The sequence below is a fragment of the Anopheles moucheti genome, chromosome X, assembly GCF_943734755.1.
Source record: "Anopheles moucheti chromosome X, idAnoMoucSN_F20_07, whole genome shotgun sequence".
Lineage (NCBI taxonomy): Eukaryota > Metazoa > Arthropoda > Insecta > Diptera > Culicidae > Anopheles > Anopheles moucheti.
This window is the reverse complement of record NC_069142.1, coordinates 10,328,735-10,349,479: the sequence shown is the minus strand read 5'-3', so window position 1 is coordinate 10,349,479 and position 20,745 is coordinate 10,328,735. Positions and strand designations below refer to the sequence as shown.

Here is a 20,745-nt window from a genome sequence, read left to right as displayed (position 1 = left end):
TTGCGTGGTTTCGGTTCCCCACCTGGGGATGGGGTTAAAAACTTCCCGCATGCAGTTATTAAATTAGAGCGCGATGTTTCACGATGCAACCGGTGGAATTGGTTGGGCGCACGGGCAATGCTATTATTCCTTCCACAAATTGCACAAATAGGGCTGCACCGGGGAGGGGTGGGTGGTCGCTTATGCACCGGGCTAACTATCACATCCTTCCGGTCTGTTTGCATTAATTAACAGCACCATTGGCGACTCCCAGTCCGTATGATAGCAGTTCCCGGTTCCGCCACCAACACCCGGCAAGACATTCTACGCTTGGTCGCTGTTGAAACATTAAGCAGCTTCTCATGGGCACTCACGACTGTCTGCGCTGTTCTATGCTCTACACAGCAGCTTTAACATCTCCACATTCATTTCATCTCCAACAACCTTAGAAGTGTGCTTGTCTTTACGGGAAGCGAAAATTAAAGAAGAAAAAAAAACTACCGTACCACGAAAAAGAAACGCATCCACGTCCATTAACATTGGACAAACGGGTCATTTAAATAAATTATGAGCAAAGTTCACAGAAGCGGATTCCACCGTGAAGCGTGCGCTTTACAACTTTAAATGATTTTTTTTGTGCTTCTTGTGTACCCTGTGTTTTGTTTTTTTTTTCTTGAAATTCTCGTCGGATCCGTACGGTTGCTGCTGCTTTACACTTAACCGTACATAAGTTTGTTTGGTTTTGCTTTTTTTGCTGTTGTTTAAATAATGTTCCACCAAGATTGTACCGACTCTCTCGGCCGGTAGATGTAGGAAGATCTGCTAGTAAGCCGAATCCCTTTCCCATCACGTGTGTTTCGAAACGCTCGCTCCGTGTAACCATGCGCCTCCATTTGTGTCAATAAGCTTTCCGTTGGAAGTTGTAAATTCGTCTTCGAAAAACTTATTTTGACATATTTCAATAATCCCACCTAAACGTCAAACATCTTGTATTGTAAATATTTACATATTGTTATCTTACTTTTTTTTATACATGTTGTTATCTTATTTATGTTAACAATAAATTAAACCTTTCCATCAAGTGAGTATTCTATGCGATGTTTTTATTTAAGCGCTTATGGTACTTAGCTTGTTCGCTGTATAGAAGTAGCACTGGGATCTTACAGGGTGTTCACAACTGTTGTCTGGTGAGTATTGCAAGGATTGGCGGATAGAACGTCACGTCATCACTCCAAAAAGGTGGTTCAATCTACCCCCGATAATAATTTCCAACATTGCAGACAGGCTATAACCGAACAACCAAAAAGAAATCAAACAATCAACATGAACAGTCGCTTGGAGGACAGCACCGAAGCCGCAAAACGGAAGGCAGATATATGAGTGTATGCTTGTTGTTCGTCCAAACGTATCTGGTGTCCGTTTTGTGTTGTGTATCATCAAGGCTCACACAACTTTGGTTAACTTCGAATAAAGAAGGTTGCTCCAGAGAAGAGGCAACATAATCGTTTATCATCCGTACAACATGCACTACTTCCAGCAAAATCCCCAAATCAAAAAGACATACACAATATACAAACAAACAATTGTACTGCCAATAAGCATAACATATTAAACACAATTAAGACGAACGCAACGTTTAATATTGCAATTATGTATATTGCATTACTATTATTATTATTGTTATTCACACAAATATTAAATTACTACAACACCACACAAAACCACTTCTTGCAACCTTGGTTTGTAACGTTTTCCTCAACCGAGGCCTCTGCCTGGCCCTCTTCCGGTACCACTTCCGGAACCGGTTTCGCCTGCTTTCCTGATGCAGTTGGATACTCTCGGCGCTCTAGTTCCGATGCACAGGTTAGGCATCCTGTGCAAAATAGCCATGGCAACATCTGGTTCGGTCCTCCTTCTTCCAGCGTTAGAGGTCCACTTTCGTTCCACGGGTATGCGCGTGTCGTACATGTGTTACAACCGGAGCAGAACACTCCATCAGGGCGGGAAGAGGGGATATAAAATTTTATTCGCCTCGGCGAACTCCTTCCCCGTTGAATGTCATTCACCATTTTCTGATATGCGGGACTACCCTTAACGGACTCTGCGGACACGACAATGCAATTAATCTAGTGTATGAGCGGCCAAAGTCACATGCAAAAACTTACTCTCTGCCTTTACTGCTTCCTGATTCGGCGTAGAAGATAAAAGTTTATACATCACGTTTGCGATGCGCTCTGCGTTTCTGCTTTGGCAAAAGATTAATGATAATAGCAGACAGATCAATTTGCAACACGAACACAATTTACCAGCACAATCTGTTTGAGATGCTGCGGCTTTTCTGGCTTTTTTCCGACAGTGTGACTCAAGTGTCAATCGGAGTACAAATTTTACATTCCGACCGTTCAGCGCCTACTAAGATGTTCGATATATTTTCAAAGTGCCTATTCTGTGTTGCTATCCCGCTTACACAATCGTAACGCTTTCTCGCTCTATGCTGTCCAAAAGCAAGAAAGAAAGCAGATCGAAAAATCAAAAGATTTTTCTAAGTGTTAAAAAAAAACCCCGAACGGTTTGTACTTTAGAACAGTTTGTACTATATGGTAGAATATATTGTTCGCAGAATAATAATTTGCGCCGGTTCAAGCCTGACACGCAGCTTCATCTGTATATTGCAAATAAATCTTATGGTGTTGGAGTGAGGAAAATCGTTATGCTGTTTTGCGTTGGAAAGCTTTCTTTCTTGCTAGTTCTTACAGGTTTGGTTGTCCGTTGTATGTTTTTTTTGTTCTCCGCTGGTGCTTTGGTGGTATTACCCTAAAAAAGAAATTAATCATTTAAATACATTCCAATTTTAAGAGAGTGCGGATATTGACCGACTGAAACTTACCTTGCACTTATCAGCATCCTTGCGTAGACTTGCGTTGCATTTTTCGATTCATCTTAATACACCCCCCAATGAAATTATGTTTTTTTTTACAATTATGTTAAATACCGACCGAGTATGGAACTTTTCTAAAACGTTAAAGAAAACCTCAAAAGTACCAGAACAATTACAAATTAGAAGAAATGTCGATTTATAAGAACAAACCCGCAAAGGAAAACACTCTAGAATACCTAGAATCAAACAAACTAAAGTACAAGACGCTCAGGAGAAGTGTTCTAAGGGTGTTGAGGTTTGCAAAGTTTATTTATTTTACTTCAATCCCATTTATAATTGTATTTATATAGACCCGTTTATGGCGGGTGTATATTTATTTATATATATATATTTGAAGCTAGGGTAAATGGCTTTACGGGCCAATCTTAAACCGTATGCTACCACATTTGATCGTACTCCTTAACGCTCCTTACCGTGTACGCATATAAGTTAAATTACCAGATTATTATACTTGCGAAGCGGCAAAGGTAACTTATTCTATACTGATGATCGTATTATAGTTTCCGTTTTCTTCTCTAACTCTGCTTTATATGTAAATACATTCTTATTTCATAGTCACAGTTGTGGCGTTGAGTACAAGCGACGATAATATATCAATGATGGTTGTCTGTGTACGCGTAACCACACGTGCAAAACTGCCGCGTGTAGATGAAAAAAAAAACAAATAACCCGGGCTCCGGAACAAAATGAATTACACAGAGCGGGAGGACTAGATTGTGTCGCTATAAGTATGAATATGTTTTAAATCATTTTAAATCTCTATTTTTCGCCACTCTTTCGGGCGCTTTGTATAATTGTCTGACGTACGTCTTAAATAAATGGACATCCGTAATCTGTGGGATAATCTAATCTCAACTGGAAAGAGCGAAGGCTAACTATCATGGTACACTCGTACAATTAAACCATACACAACAAGCTGAACGATTAAGCATTGCGATAATGTTTTGTTAGTAAAGTATATGTTTAAATTGCTACCCTTAACACGAGTTACGTAGGTTGGGTTGCCTTCACCACACACCCTCAATGTAATGCGAAAGAAAACTCACATCTACTTCCGTAGTACGCCACCGACCGGGGGGGATTTCTGCGCACCGAACTTGGACGACTGCTTGCCAGCGAGTGTCCGCTTCGGTGGCGGGATACGGCTCGACGGTTTGCTAATTTTTTCACCCTTTGGTAAAGGAATTTTGGAAGCAGTTGAGTTACTTTTAATGTCCGTTCCCGGTTGCTCGGTCGCAGTGGAACCCGCCTTTGGCATGGGCTTCGGAACGTGCACCGTGAGGGTCGGTTTATCCAGCACGAACGTATCCTGTCGTGCGATACCAGCCGCCGGTTTGATCGTTTGGGTCCTCGGAGCCGTTGCTTCCGGTCGGTGCTTTTTCGTCGCGCCCGTCACGTTCGGGCTCGCACGTTGCGAATGCACTGGCAAGATCGTTTTCCCCGTCGGCCGATGTACAGGGCTGCCCGGTGATGGCTTCGTGTTAGCTTTACCGGTTGCAATGACAACCTTCGTCATAGCTTGCCGACTGCGCACAACCTTTGTAACGCTTTCCACGACCGGTTTCATAGATGTAGTCTGATCAGTCTCTTTCTTCAAGCTTTTAGCTGGTGATGCTCTAAGAGGTTTACTCTAAAAAAGAAATTGATTATTGAACATACCGGTATTGGCACTATTGGCCGATAAGAAATGAAACTTACCTTGCCCTCATCTATTTCCTTGGTAATGGTGGACTCGCGTTGCATTTTTTGAATTCTCGGCGTACCAGGGTTCGAAGGCACGCGTACGGGCTTTACCCGATCCGTTTGCTCCTCTATCGGTGCGAGCGAAGTGCAATCGTGTGTACCGGGCCCAGCGACATCGTGGTGCACATACGACATAGACAGCTTGTACAGGATGGATGGTGGTTCTTCGCACTCTAGATTACCTTCCTCCAGATCAACCACCCGCGCATTATCCGGAAGATAACCGTTCAACCCCACACCAGAACTACTCTGATTGTTCGTCACCACCTCGCCTATCTTGAACTCTAATGCGGCCGAATCAGACGTCGCAACGCTCTCACTTCTGCCACTCTCGGTCGGTTCCGTGCGCCCGTGACGTTCTTCCACCTGCGCCACAAGCTCCTGCGTAAGCCGTTCAACCGACTGGAGCATTCGTTCCGGGTTTTTGTGTTTCGCACAGGAACCACCATCGATGGGGAGTTCGCCTACAGCCGTCTCGCCTACCGGCCGATCCTTTTCAGACCCAATCAGGACTGTGCGGGCGGAAGACATGGTCACCTCCCCCGCCACTGTTCGCTCGTGGTCCCGTCGCATGTCGGCCCCGGTGATCGTGCCGGACGGTGCCACCCCGATGATGCTGTCGGCCGTGTTCGACGCCGATGACGGCAGGCTGAAGTAAATGGGTGTGTCGGTGCTGTCGGACATATCCGTTTGGGAACGGGCCGCCGGTGACGGTTTCGCTTCCGGGGCTCGCTGCCGCCGGCCACCGTTGATTGACCGGACCGATGGTAAGCAGCTTTGTTTGCTTCCTACGCCTGGCGACACTTCGAAGGCACCGACACCCTTCGACATCGCAGGCGTAGTTTGCACGTTTTTTGGATGAGACGTTTGCTTGGTCGGGTTGGTGTGGTTCGAGCGCTGCATCATACCACCCACCGTTAGTGACAACTGCTCCTCACCGTCGTGATAGTTTGTGACCAACGGTGCACCACCCTTTGCGGGACCGACCGGACGCATACCCTTCTGAATACATTCCACCAGCAGCTGGTAGTCTTCCTCCTGCTCCGAATCGTCAAGATCATCCGGCAGGCTATCGTCATTGGTTGGTTGCGCCTGTGGTGGTGACATCCAGCCACCGCTCGTCGTTGCCTCATGACGCCCGAACGTATCCTTCTTCGGTTGCTTCGTACCATCGGTACCGTTGCCTGAAAAAGTTAGCACAAATTTGTAGCAAAAAGAGACGAAGAAACTATCTAATTTCAACCAGCAAATATCTTACCACGAGCCTGCTGCACTTTCCCAGTGATACCGGCTGCAATTGCTTCGTCCAGCAAATGATCGTCCGTTTCGGACTCGATCGACGGTGAACTGACCACCAGCTCCCGCTTCTTCGGAAAGCCATCCTTCACCAGGGAATCAATCAGCTCACGGTCGATGCTGTTTAAGCGTGTAGGAAAGCGTACATAAGTCAAAATATCTTATACTGTAGATTGTTTTTGCTAAGCAAACACTCTTACCTTTCGAGAGATTTGTCGTGCATCGAGGTTGCATTCGTGTCGGATGCCATCGTCAGCTCGGACAGTGCTGAGATGGTGGAGAAATTGCACGGGCTATCCTCAATGTGGAACGGGTTCAGCTCATCGTTTGCCGGTGCCACCATCGTATGGTTTGTGCGCATCATTTTGAACGGGTTCTCCTTCACCACGGGCCCGCCCGGTGGCATCAGCGGATGGGACTGCTGTTTCGGCTTTGGCATACCGCTCAAGATGCACTCCTCCAGCAGGTCATTGCTGTCGGAGAGGTTGGAGCTGTCGTCCGAATCGTTTCCCGCCTCGTTACCATCCCGATACCTGAGTGACTGCAACGAACCCGCCTGGAACGAGCTTTGCTGTTTGGCAACACTGCGCGCAGCGACACTGTTCATGCCAATACTGATACACGATGCGAGCAGTTCGTCATCCTCACCGCCACCCGCATCTGAGTCCACATCGGATGCGTGACCCTCGTCAGTGGTAGTGGCGTTTGTCGTGCCGTTCATCATACCGAGCAGTACATCCGCCGGATTGGGCAGCACTGGTGGTTGCGATGGTACACCATCGGTGTCCTCCATTCGAGTCTCCAACAACCCGTGATGATGTTGCTGCTGTTCCACCTCCTGCTTTATTTCGTCCTTCTCCTCCAGGCTAAGGTTGCTGAGGCTTGTGGCGCACGAAAACTGTGCCGGCGTGTGTTCGACGTTAAACTTGCTGACCGTATCCGCGAACGCACCCACACCATCATCGCCCCCGACACGACCATTCCCACAGTCCCTGGTGCGGCCCTCTCCGTTCTCGTCCGGCGGCAGTGTCTTCGCCAGCATCGGTCGCTTTGGCTGCGGATGCGGTGAATGTGGGATCGTTTGGGTCGGCGAATCGGGCAGCTCGGACGGTGACATCACACCGGACGCCATCCGGCTAAACTCGCTCACGATCGAGCTCTTGTCGTCGGTGCAGGCCGGCTCAGCGCTCGATAACGAACCCATCGAGCTGGTGCGAGAAAACATTAGCGGCGTTTCGTCGGCACCACCGGTATTGAGAAACGAAACCGATTTCCCCACCGGACCAGAAATGCTTCCGTTCGGATCGCCGACAACTACTGCCGTTGGGGTGGGTAGTTTCGTGTGCTGCTGCTGCTGCTGCTGCTGCTGCTGCTGATGCTTATCGAGCTCACGTTGCTGATGCTGTTGCTTCTCGTCGGCCCTACGTTCGTCCGGATGGTGCGACAAATCGATTATACTGAGCGATGCCTCGCGGCTAAAGTCTGGCGTGCCTTCCTCGCAGTAGTTGTACGGTTTGTCCGGCGTGTTGCAGCCCATATCGTCACCAACGGCCAGCCCGCGTCCGATCGGGATCGGGTTCGACTTGATCACCGGCACCCCCACCATACCTTCGTCGGATGCCACGACGACCACCGTCGTGGCAGCCGATTCCGCCTCCACCGGTTTCATCTGCGATCCCGACACAACCGCACGCAGATCACTCATCGAGGTGGCGCTTGAGATTATCTGAGGCGTACCCTCGGTGTAATAACATTTCACCGAATCTTCCGGCATCAGTACGTTCACCGACGGATCGCCGGTTCCGCTCGCTCGCCGCCGATACGTCACCCCCCTTTCATCGTCCTTTTCCTCCTCGTCCTCCTCTTCCGAGTCGGACTGATTTTCGGCGTACCTCAGCGAATAGTCCGTCAGCTGATCAATGTCCGTTACCTGGTAATCGTACGAGTGCTGATGCAAACGTTCCTCCGATAAACCATAGTTGATGGGCGTTTCCGGCTCCGGGTCGCGATCCGGTGACGACCCACCGTCCCCCACCGTGTTCACCTCCTCACCAACCGTCTCCTGCGCTGTGTCGGTTTGCTTCCGATAAAAAGCACAACCCAGCTCCTGCTCCATGGCACGTTGCTTCCTTACATTCAACCCCGGCAATCCACCGCCACCCTTGCCGGGTTGGACTATCACACCATCCACCTTCCCGTTCCATCCCGGTGCATCCGGGTGCGTCTCGTGAAGGTTCGTCGCGGGTGCTACCGGTGGACGCTGCGACTGCTGCTGCTGCTGCTGCTGAAGATTCTTCAACGCCAGCCGCGATCCGTTCGAGATGATGTTGTGCTTGCTGTAGATGAGCGAACGCAGCATCGGTATTGCACCGTGCTCCCGGAGGAAACGCTGATCGTCATCGTTCTCGCTCGACAGGTTCCCAAGCGTACCGCACGCATTGCTCACCACCGTCAGACTGGGCGATTTGAGCTGATCGAGCAGCAACTTCAGGCACTGCTTCTCCCGCAGTACCCGTCGAAACTGTTCGCACTGTGCGATATGACTAGAGACGTTGCGCAGTATGCCGCCCGCGTTCTCCACAATGCTCCACGTCTTGCTCGGCGCTTCGTACGTGAGCAGATCGATCAGAAACTCAAGCGCACCGGTAACCTCACAAACTTTGGCCCGATTCTGTGCGCAATGGTTGGACAAGTTCCAGAGCGCGGACAGGATCGATTTGAGCGTGTTTTCCACCGTGCAGCGCATGGCCGCCTCCATCAGCAGCGTTACCGTTTCGATCTCGACCAGCGTCTGCTTCGTGATGGCGTCCGCGCGCCAGGATAGATTGCGCAGCACGGACGCGGTCACCTGTACCAGCTCGGTGCAGCTAAGCTGCGACACCAGCGACCGCATAAACTCGCGGTTCGAACACAGCAGTGCTTTATTGTTGCCTTGCCCGAACGTAAGGTTGGTCAGTACCATGCTGGCGTACCGGCGCATCTCCACGCATTTCAGCGCATCGGGTGTTGCGCTACCGTGCGCGTGATGGTCCAGCTGGATGAGGGAAGCGATCGTTTGCAGCGCACCGAACTGACACATGGCGTGCCGGTGCTCCTCGTCGTAACTTATCTTAGCAAGCGTCCCTATCGCCTGTATCGGATGACGTTCCGGATCCGGTGCCGTCGTTGATCCGCTTCCGACCGGCGGTTCCTTTTCCAGCAGTACCGTGTCTTCCACTTCCGGGCGACCGTTTTCGCGCGTTTGCTCCTTCAGCAAGTCGGTATAGTCGATTAGCTGATCGATCAGTCGGAGCACTTTGAGCTCCCGCCGAGCCGATCCTTCGTCCACATTGCATCGAACCACATTCACCAGTGCATGGCGCGCGTTCCGGCGTGCCACCTCGTTCGGTTCGTTGTGTATGATGTGCACCAGCAGTGGGACACAGCCGGAACGGCGCAGTGCGGAACACTTTTCCTCGTTACGTGACAGCTCTAGAAACTTACAGGACATCTCGAGCACGTTCGTCGACCCGAGCATGGACAGTAACGAGTAGACACACTCCATCTTCGGACCAACCTCACCCAACTCGCCCCGATTCAGCGAATGATGTTGCTGCTGGGGTTGTTGCTCTTGTTGCTGTTGCCGTCGTGGTGACATTGCTACGGGCCGTTCTTTTAGTGGCCAGGTACCACCTCCGCCTCGTGTACCGTTTACCACGCCACCCTGTTTCTTGGCCGGCAGGATGTTTAGTGTGGTGACAGTTGCTGTAGTTACATCGTACGATACATTCATGATCGGTATGGTGGCCGTTCCTTCTGGTGCCACCGGTGTACGCTGGTAAAGGAACGAATGTTCACACACCGCTGTGCCGAACGGCACGTCCTCCTCTTGCTTCTTCTCCTCCCCAACCACCATCTCCTCTTCCTTACCGGCTCCATTCCAACAATGGTGCTGCTCGACCAGCTCCGCCGGTGGTTTGTTGTCGTAGTCGAGAAAATGTGGCTTCCGCGATACGGCCAGCTCGTCCAGCTCGAAATCATCGTCCAGGGATGAATCCGGCTTTCCGAGCGAGCCGTAACTTTCCTCCGACGGTTTCGGCATCACAACACACACACACACACCCACACACGCCCGTCCCACACAGGGTTGGGGAATGTACACAATTCCTATTGCTCTTAGCTATTCGCAACTAGAATGAATGAATTGTCCGTGCTTAAAATTACACTGTGCAAATATTCGTAGCCCTTCTTCTGCATAACACTCTTCCTGCTGGCCATCGCTAACAAAGGCTGACCATGTAACTTGCTGCAACTACATCCACAACACACCAGGGACGTGCTAACCGCCATCGCTTTACCACACCGGACATTTGTGGAAGCCTTTTTCTTGATCGTACTTGAATACTAACACTGGGGGAAAAGCATCCACGCACTAAATTCCACGCTTTTGCTGTTTGATTTTTTTCAACACATTTCGAAACGTTGCTCAATCGGTGTTCCTTTAATAGTTATTCTAATTTTGCGAAGGGTTTTCAAGGGCTTTCTTTTCGTTGCGTTCTGCTTGTCCTCCCAAGGCTTAAAAGTGTAAGCTTTGAGTGCCAACCCTGTAGGTAATTCAACCAAATTACAAATAAAACACACTGCTTGGCGCCCCATACAGAATACAAATTGTCGTTTTCTTACCTCAACATTTGATGGTAACAAAACAGAACCAATTTCTAAGCGCTTCCGAACACAATCAGTGGAAACATTCTGCACGTCCTAGCTTTTTCACTGCCCTAGCCAAAAGCAATAATTACTTCAGCCGTTTAGAATAAACCCACCCGTATCGTTTATGTGTGAAAAGAGAGCAGAATATCGATTTTTCATTTGCTGCTCCGTTCATTCCATAGCGTTTGGGTGACAGCGTGACAGCATGCGTTTATACTGCATTGTCTGGGTGCGTACCGCTGTTTTTTTTTCGTACATTTTAGTACAATTTTATCATCGTGGTTTCCAATATTGTAAAGGCTTTTACCCAACCCACATTTATTCAATACTACACTACAAGAGTTACATTAGTTAAGTAAATCCATGTTTCACCTGCTGTTTAACTGAATGGTGCAGAATGGTTAACAAAATTTGCTGAATTTGCTTTGATTTTTATTTTTAGTACAATACGTGCAGGACGAATATAAAATTGTGCGTTTCAAAAGGGGTTCATGTTCATCTGGGTTTTAAAAAAAAAGACACGTGTATTTCAAACAGATAATATTGTACACAATCATCTCATATTTGCCCAAAATTAATTTAGGTGAAAATATTGTGTTTCAAGAAGCTGAAAAGACTCAATTTTACCAACTATTTAGACATGAGCACGATACGGTTTCCATCTTGTATATCTGCCAAGCTAGCATAATCTACAGCCTATAGACATATGTTCCCATATAATCGACAATTACTCAATAGTGGATTAATATCAGCCATTGATTAATCTTACAATTGTCGATGGCGCGTCTGTTCTTATCGAGAAACGAGATTAGAAGATGGCCTGCCTGTATGATTGAAGGAAAGCTATACCAAAGAATAACAACTCGTGTATTGCGTTATCTGCCGTTCAAGTAGAACCACGTACATTAATCTTTATTTATCATTATGTTCTGATCGAAAACGCTGTAAATAGATTCGTAGTAAAGCCTTCCGTTTCCATTTTAAACGCTGTTAGCATAGATTAAAGAAGGACTACCAACGAAATCACTCACAGTTTCGTTTATTCTTTATTGAGATAATATATTTGGCACACGTGTCAACATACTCTCTTTGAGTATTTTATGTACAAAACAGTAAACAAAACAAAAATTGATCTCATTTAAAAGTCTAGCATAAAAAAAGAATAAAGCTGCTATCAGCTCGCTTGCCGTTCGCCTTATCTTAAACTAAATTGAAACTATTTTGACAAGGAAAGTTTATACTGGAATTCTTTTGGTCTAGTAGCTTACTTAATATAATATATTAGTAAAAAAAAACAAACGGAAAGTAATATGTGATGCCCACCAATCGTTGTTACTGAGTTTAGCTCTTTTTGTGAAATAATATCACATCAATCTGTCCAACATTGAAGTTTGATAGAGTAAGTGTAACTTACGTAGCAGATTTCAATGTACCGAGCAAAACAGCGGACGAATTCCTTTGCAAGTTATTTCGATATTATCATGAAGCGTATAACCTCAGAGGAAAAAAACCCAGTTTTACAAGGGTAGTAACGATTCAGCATTGTTATTGAGCAGCGACTAATGATGTGATAAAAAGGAGTTATCACTTTTCGATTCCCCTAAAAGATTGCGAAAAGGCAATAGAAGCTGTCCTCTACAGGGGTCATTTATCGATAGCATTTCGATAAATCAAACCCGTAGATAACATTATTCAGCAATTCAATATTGGTTCGCTCTCCCTCCGTGCATGCACCTGTAGCGAGAAGGAAATTAATACACTGCAAAACCAACACCAGTGTCCAATCGGGTTAATGAGTATTGAGCGTGTACTTAAGATACAGGTAACAGTGTGTTAGTTTTTTTTGTTTGCTCCCTTGCCTATATCCGGCAGCTGCTGTAAACAGTCGTTTATAGAATTCTAAAATATATTCAACTTCGCAGTAACAGTTCCGATCAGATAAGCTGAGTTCTGACCCAGACACTGGGTAGGAACTTTACACAGCAGGAAATATTCAATCCTCAAGACAAACACCATACTTTTGGCAGAGCTGCTGGAAATAGCTCCTTCCAGTCGCATGTACTTGCACAAATGTGCATACTAATCAATGTCTTTCCGCGTGCGTGTCTCAGGTCCCACATTCAATGGAGTAGTTGGTCAGTGCGTTTGTGCCATTATGAAGGGTTAGTTGAGAATGTAGATGCCGAACAGGACACGGTACGAATCGATCATTGATCCAGCTACCAAAACTAAAGGCTAGTTTGTTATGTAGATAGCTACAGATTCGACTTATCTGTCATTGTATCTAATGGCATTATAAGGCTTATTCGTCACTGCCATCGATGCCGAATATCGAAGCTCGCGGCCTGGATCAGATTACGTCCCAGCCCCGGTTGCTTACGGAGATTGATAACAGCGGCCCGTCGAACGGTGGCCGTCATTCGCTGTAGTTGCCCGTCTCCCGTTTGATCAATTGGTTGATGGTGAGGTTGAGGCTGCCCGGCTCCTGCGCCGGTTCACTCTGATGGCTGGCATTGGGGCTGGTGTGGCAAAGGTTTGTCGCGTCTGCCCCACCGGACTGCAGGAAGGCGTTGGCCAGGTTCGGTAGCGCTAACGATTTGGGCGAAAACAGTGGCAATGCCGACAGGCCCCGGTTAGCTGCGAGTGAGGCGGCCAGCTTCATCGTCTTGTAGTCTTTGCGCAGATGCTGACGGATCTCCGTGTGGCAGTGCTCGTTGTTCGTTACGATGATGTCGCCGGTATCGGTGGTCGTTACCCGCGCCTTGCAGTTGTACTTTCGGGACAGATTGCACTGCCAGTACTTCTTGTCCTTCCGGATGTACTGTATGCCGAACGAGTGACCATCGTGTACGAGCAGCGGTTTCCCACGCTGGCTCAGCATAAACTCTAACCGGCCCTGGAACCATTTTTCCCCAGGCGTCACTGTGAAATGAGAGAGCAGACACGAAATGGAATGAAATGAAAATAGACCGCTAGGTGGTATAGATTTGCAATCGCGTTTGCTTGCTTGTAGCGAGGTGTGGTGTTTCGTGATCTGTCAGGCTTGTACGTGAGACATGGTCATATACAGCTGTAACGAGTAGACAGATTAAATACGGATGAGTATGATGCATCTAAGTACAATATGGGGATGGCTATAGCGGCATGCATACCTACTACCAACAGCTATCTAAGGTTGATGAACTGAGATGTATTTAATGAGTACATGCACTGTAGTGTAGTAGAAGGGATGCATTTCCCAGTATAGTCGAGGTACTATGAGGGCTCGGTACAGACATGGAAGGGATCTAAATAAAAGACAGGAAAAACAGTATATCTTACTACTTTCTTCGCTCTTATTTGGTCTTCCAGCTAGTTTTAGTTAGTCTGTCAAACCTCTACCAGATAGTAATGCAAGGGTGAGCTTCGGAGGAACTTTGAAGTTGAGGACATCTTGTTAAGTTGTACGTAACTGTCGTTATTGTTAGGTAATTTACTATTATTCAAGTGATTCTTGACCAAACTACATTCAAACGTATAGTACCATACGTTAACACCTCTATGAAGATATGACTTTGATGTCGTCATCCATAAAACCCAAATATCTTGGAACTTATGGAACTTGAGCTCTCTGTCGGAAATCCAGTACTGGATAGTTCGTAATGAAGCAGTTGTGAGTGGCTATTTCAATTCTAAATAGAAACGAGATATTTTGATCCATAACGGATGCTTCATACAGCGCTAATCGCTAAAAGCCGTATAAAACAGAGCACTTGATAATCTGCCACGAACCATAAGCATCATCGAATTGCTCAAATCCCTCTGATGCCATTCGCCTTAGACGCATCTCTCCCTCCCGTTTTCCCGTCATTGATAACGAGTCTGATGCTCCTTTTTATCTGCTGATGGTTGCACGATCGTTCGACCCGCGAGATTGGAAAGAGATGTGGATTCGTAAGGTATTTGCAAACATGTCATTAAAAACCCGGCGGCAAAACCGTGCTATCACCCCGTATACAGCGACATTCAACGCTTCTTCATGCCCTATCGTAGTGTTCGGAAAAGACTAACGAAGGATAGAAGCGTGTACGCCACAAACGTTGCAGTGAGGTTTGTCCAAGCAGGACATTTTTTTATTATAATTACCTCTATCTATTTACCAGAACGATGAACGCTCTCAACTTCCCTCTCTGCCCTCGCCGCGATTTACCACCAAGATGTACCGATTATTACCCTCGCAGGCTCATGTTCGTCGTGTAAGGAATGCGCAACATCCAAAGCGATACGCGGGATCGCATCATTGCGTTCAAAACAAAAAAAGCCTGACACCCGAATTAAAATTATGAACCATCGGAAGTGATTAAGTGCGCTATAGATTAAGCCGAAGACCGAATTGTGTTCTATATTCGTTTGGATGGGATCGGAGTGATCTTAAAAAAAAACACACACAGAAGATCGGTACGACTAATATGTTCGGGCCATTCTGCGATGGTCTTACGCTGAGTACCGCAGTTGATAAAAACCGATCCGCTTTAACCGCAGCGACACGGACGCGTGAAGATGACACACGGCAACAGCGTTGGAGAAGCGGTACGACGGTGGGCCCGGAATGGGTAAAGTTCAACCTCTAACCTTCGCCTCGATCATATACGCGGTACGGGCGGACCGACAGGATGGAGACTCAGCGAGACTTATCACTATCAAAAACGGGCTGGCGGGATGTCGTTTCCGGAGCGACGCGAAGACAAAGTTTGCCCAAATATCATCCCGAAAAACAACCAGCCACAGGCCTGCGCACGCACACGGTGGCTTAACCTCAAACCTTGCCCCACCGGCGTGCGATTACATGCCGCCTATCGAGCGTATGTCATTGCACACGAACTCCTTCAAAGCTTCCCAGCTGGAAGGTGAAGCGAAAGAAAAAAAAAAGCTTGTATGTGTGTTTGTATGTAGGATTCAATGAGAATATAAAGGTTATTATCAGTCCGCGATGCTGTTTGCGCTCGGTAAGCGAAGCGAAGTGTAGTTACGGAGGATTCATCTGAAAAGCGTCATCCGATAAGCCCGACCCGGACTGGATCTGCTTCGACCAATACGCAACCCAATACGATGATGATGATGATGAAGATGATGTGATGTGTGTGGGACGCGGCAGGGTAGCGGAATCGATCGTCAACGGAAGACGGTGTGCGCAACACGAAGCAGGAAACGTCATTACATTTCTCCGCACTATCTTAGTAACCGGCTTATTATCTATCTGGACCGTTCCGGAGAGAAGTTTCTGTGTCGGAGGATTGTTGGCCCGGGCAGGCTCAACAAGCGCACCCGGGTTAGCCCCCTTCCTATCTAAGCCACCATTTACGGTACGGTGTGTTTATGTGCAGTGCAATGAGTGTTCGGCTTTATCCTTTATCAGCAAACGAGACTTATCGCGGCCCATCGATGTCGTTTGGGTTGTTCAGTAGAACATTCCCGGGAGCGCATCCACCGGTTCGGTGCAACGCGTCTTCCACTTGGATAGAGCCGATAGTTGCGCTGCGAGGTACTTTACCAGATCCAAGATTGCTTGGATTGCGTTCCGTTGTTCGGGTGTTCGGGTGGTGTTAAAGTAGTGTACACCCCGATATTACCCGACGTTTATCGACACTTCAAAAAACTACCCAATGCGGTGCGGTATCTCCGGGAGACAAAATGGTAGGGGATTAGGGCAGTACACATTCTATCGTTGCTGCACTGCAACACAGAGCCCGGGGTACGTACATTGCGCATCTTGTCCTAGCGCGCACAGGGGCAGCTCATTAGCGAGCAAATGCCGGCTGGTGATAATAAAACCACCGTTGATCGAATTGCTGGTTAAGGCTGTGGCAGATCGGCTCCACCAATCAGCGCACCCAGCACTCGATAGACAAACAAACTGATCCTCGCGGATGCCGCGGAGTACGTTTGTGCCTTCACTCTATCCTACGAGGCAATAATTTCTTGGTATTATTCCTTCTTTTTTTTTCTTACAGCATGAAATGGATGAAAATGAGATCACAATATGGTGTGCTAACCTTTGGCATACGGATGAACAATATTTATGATATTGAGCACGAGTACGGTACGATGCGGGACGCTGGGCAAAGCTATCTGTGCGCCCCCCAAACGCTTCGACGCAAATAGTAACACACCGCCGCTGATGCATTGGGGCACCGCATGCAAAAACCGCACCGTTAGCGTTACAGGGATGAGAAATGATTGATATTAGAAGTTGTTGTAAACAGTAAACACGTAAACCTTATCATCAAGCATTGCTTATCACCGTGCGGAGGATAAACTAACACATTCCCGGACATCCCTACGGCGGGTTTGTTACATACTAATATGGCGCACGGTACTCGCCCATCTCTGATAGTGATCACGAACAGCTTCTCCGTGTCCGTATGCGGATGAGTGTGATGATTGTGACTCGGATGATGCGTTTTTTTTTTGCCCCTCTTTCGCGGAAGTACTACCACTTACCTGGTGCGGTCTTGCCACAGGGTGTTAGTGGATTTCTGCCGACGCTCTGCTTCCGCTTGTCCGCTTCGGTTGACGTTGTTTGGACGGCGTTGGTGAGCAACTTCAGGCCCACGCTGTCGTAGTACGGCCACAGTTTGTCGCCGGACTCGTCGACCGACGAGGATTGCGATACCGTGCGGGGTGACATTGTTGCATCGTGGATTGATGGCGTAAGCTCTGGGTCGCGTACCGGCGTCGGTTCCGGCTTCACTGGCGACAGTGGCCCGGTGTGCTGGGACCGTTGCGGTGATGCCGGCTGTAGCGTACCGTGGTCCTTCTCCCGGCCCGAGTTGATCGTCAGCTCCACGGGACTGAGGCCCTGCCCATCGGTCAGCTGCTCATCGTCCGAGTCCGGTGCGATGCGCTTGCGATTCCTTGGCGCCATATACTGCGACCGTACACTTATCCTGGGCGGTGTCGCTGCGTGATCTAGCGTGTTCACGTCATAACCCAGATAGCTACCGGTGGACCGATTGTGCGTTTGCTCCTTGCCCTGGTTTCGCAACATCGCAACCACCGGGATCATGTCCAGATGTTCGGCGGCGGCCACCACATTCTCCAGATCGCCGTTAAAGATGGTTGCCTCGCCGTAGTACAGAAACTGCATGATGATGCGCATTACGTGCGGTGATACATCCTTCAGCACCACTGCAAGGAAAAATGGGAACGATATACATACAAGAGATGTCGGAACAAAAAAAAAACGCTTCATTATGGCAGCCGAACACGACACGTGGTCCGGGCGTCGTCCTATCAGCAGAGCACAATGTGGTATCGAAACACAATCGGGCCTATTGCAACCGGAGCACTCATTCACGCGTGATATCGAGAATGATAAATCTATTAGCGGTAATCCCGAGGGACACTTCATTACGCTGATATCAGTTTAATGCACGTATGATAGCCAACGACGGTACGATACGGCTAGAGCCCAAAGTTGTTTCTTTTTTTCCTTCTTCTCAAGCAGCGATCCTCGAGACATTGCAAAGATAGGGGGGATGGAAGGAGGAGGAGGAAGAGAAGGAGGAAAAAGATAATGCTACTTCAATGCCTATTCTCACCTAGGGCACCCTGGCCCGTTACACAGATGTCGTCAGGATAGTTGTCATAGGCCGTTGAAGTTGAAGCCATGATAACTTCAGTTACCCAATAATGCCGATACACCGGGCGATACACACGCTACAACTCGGACCTGTTTATCAAAGTACGGCGAGGTTTTGTTTTCTTCTTTTTGTCACAGTGATATCAACCAATTTATCTACACGCCGGAGCCGAAGCCTTTATCTCAAGCTAAAGCGATAATTTGTACAATTGAACCAGCACAACTACACGCGGACAGCCTCACAGGAGCTACCGTGTACCGCCGGGTTTACCGGTTACCGGAGAAAATGTTTCTCCTGCGACGGTGCGTGTACAACACGATAAGTGACATGACAGACGACAAGAGCATCACCAATGTACATACCGTCGTGCGGTAGCCGTACCCGTTTGCGTATCTTGTAAAACAGCGCCTATCGACTATCATATACCCTACGCTGGACAAGATAATCTATCTTTGAACGATTTGTAATGGAAGATGGTTTCCCATGTATCGACAACATAGTGCGCCATATACAATGCGCATGATGAGACAATCTTTAAAGCTGTAGTATTTGTTGTAGATATGGTAACGCAATGGCCGTAATGTCTTCTTCAGGATATGTACCAAGGTTATGGTTGATCTCGTACGAGACATTGTTACACCGTCGTGCTCTATATCGGCAAACTATGTGATCATTTCCATTGATTAAGCACGTCTTTACCAATTTTTTCAGGTACATCAAAGTTAAGAATCTGAATCTTTAAACTGAATAAATGACTCTGTAGCTATATTCTGTAGCTTCATGGCTGCTCAAAGACTCACGAATTGTCAACGATGTGTCAGGAGGTGATCACAGATGGTGATGTCAATATGTGATTCATTAGATGACTCATTAACCTTCAAAGATTCATGACTCCCTAAAGATTCATGATTCCATATCGAATTGAATGTATGAATTACAAGCAAGAATAGAGTGCTTGAAAATTAGTTGATAGTAAATATTAAAGGATTTGTGACTCTTTAATTAATGCATAACTCTTTCAGGACTGCTGAATGAGGATTCATGAATATTTTGAGAGTTGGCAATACTCTCTCGGTAATATTTTAGGAGTCGTTTGAGTGATTCAATTCATGAGTTCGAATCACTCGGGATTCGTATGATTGACTCTTCTGAAAAGATAGATTTGATACAAAACTAATAAGTACTTCAAATCTTGGCAAACTCTTTTATGGGTTGATTTCTCAGAAGATGAAAGCATTTCGTGTGGGACATATAGTTAACCGTGACACGTGGCACACCAACGGAATAGTCCTGAGATCATATCTCAGGTAGTGGGACATCTATGATTCGTTCGTAAAATTTAATTAAAAAAGAAAAGTGATATAAAACATGCTGAGAGCAATATTTTCTGTGAAATAACCAAAACAACCGTCAAAAATTTAATTTAAGGTTGCTATTTAATATATACAAGTTGATATATTCTCTTCTACGAAAATGTTTTTGAATATAAGTAGCTCTTCTATGTGTAAGCCTTTACTGTTATTATACTATTTGGAGTGGTTTAATAGCTTGTAAATAGTTTAAAATGTTTGAAATACAAACTTTTTACTTTTTATGGCAGTATAAATTCTTCAAACTGATTAGAATTGTCATTATTACTTTCGCATATAGAAAACAGATACTGAATCAATCTAAATTCCATTACTACATAACTATAATACTTAATAACTAACAACTTTACACTTCTTACCGGTTGTGTTTGTGTCGTTTTGTGACAAAATTTTATGAAAATATGGGCTCACACTCGCCAGTAAAAATCGGTGCGCCCGGAACAGTTCGCCCTCGCACACGATCGTACAGTCCTCGTACGAATGGTGATGCAAAATGTCTTTCACTGCACCGTACAGCTCGTCAAAATGTTTTTTCCACAAAACTTGTTGCATGGTGCTGTATTTTCTTTTTAAAACAAAACAAAAACAATTTCAAACACACGCAAGACTCCCAAGAAAAGTAAAATGAGCACGGTTTAACTTCCAACCGGCTCAAACACTCGAATGCAACTGAACATGCAGCATTCGCACGCACGATAACAGCCGTTTTGTACTAAAGCCTTAGGCCTAAAGTTAGGCCTTTGATTTTTAGTACAAGTTCTCAACGGGTTTGTTTGGGCGAAGGCTTTGCAGATAGAAGACAGGCGTGTCGCACCCATCTGCCAATGGCATGATGACAGCAGGGAGTTTTTGTGTTTTACCACACACCATGTTTACCATGTTTAGCACCAGAAGAAGACCATGTTTATATGTAATCTATACGAACACATCTATTCACTTCTCTAATATTTTTATTAAACATATAATTTCATACAATTCCACTTATCGTGAATATTATGCCATGAATACAAATGCACACCATTCTTTGCGATTATCTGACTCAGAGGAGTAAATAGTGTTTAATGGTAAATCAATCCGGCATTTATAATTTATTTTAATTTATGAGACT

The 20,745-nt window shown here is 46.7% G+C and overlaps 2 protein-coding genes across 2 annotated transcripts; both read right to left on the bottom strand.

Annotated features, from left to right (window-relative positions):
• Positions 1 to 3,627: 3,627 nt before the first annotated feature.
• Positions 3,628 to 10,037, bottom strand: LOC128306525 (adenomatous polyposis coli protein-like). The gene is made up of 4 exons (XM_053044061.1): positions 6,157 to 10,037; positions 5,919 to 6,076; positions 4,616 to 5,844; positions 3,628 to 4,547 (listed from the first exon to the last, which is right to left on the bottom strand). The coding sequence occupies exons 1-4, from the start codon at positions 10,035 to 10,037 to the stop codon at positions 3,966 to 3,968; spliced, it is 5,850 nt and encodes a 1,949-aa protein (XP_052900021.1). The 3' UTR covers positions 3,628 to 3,965.
• Positions 10,038 to 13,061: 3,024 nt separating this feature from the next.
• LOC128307251 (zinc finger and BTB domain-containing protein 18-like) lies at positions 13,062 to 20,189 on the bottom strand. The gene is made up of 4 exons (XM_053045013.1): positions 19,997 to 20,189; positions 17,126 to 17,812; positions 13,653 to 13,715; positions 13,062 to 13,567 (listed from the first exon to the last, which is right to left on the bottom strand). The coding sequence occupies exons 1-4, from the start codon at positions 20,187 to 20,189 to the stop codon at positions 13,062 to 13,064; spliced, it is 1,449 nt and encodes a 482-aa protein (XP_052900973.1).
• Between the last annotated feature and the right edge of the window lie 556 nt (positions 20,190 to 20,745).

Excerpts from the sequence above, each read along its gene's own strand:
- LOC128307251 (XM_053045013.1), bottom strand. The coding sequence starts at position 20,189 with ATGCAACAAGTTTTGTGGAAAAAACATTTTGACGAGCTGTACGGTGCA. Across the intron at positions 17,813-19,996 it reads AAACGACACAAACACAACCG|TGGTGCTGAAGGATGTATCA; the intron begins GTAAGAAGTGTA and ends TTTTCCTTGCAG. Across the intron at positions 13,568-13,652 it reads AACACCACACCTCGCTACAA|TGACGCCTGGGGAAAAATGG; the intron begins GCAAGCAAACGC and ends CTCATTTCACAG.
- LOC128306525 (XM_053044061.1), bottom strand. The coding sequence starts at position 10,037 with ATGCCGAAACCGTCGGAGGAAAGTTACGGCTCGCTCGGAAAGCCGGAT. Across the intron at positions 6,077-6,156 it reads CACGACAAATCTCTCGAAAG|CATCGACCGTGAGCTGATTG; the intron begins GTAAGAGTGTTT and ends ACGCTTAAACAG. Across the intron at positions 5,845-5,918 it reads GAAAGTGCAGCAGGCTCGTG|GCAACGGTACCGATGGTACG; the intron begins GTAAGATATTTG and ends TAACTTTTTCAG.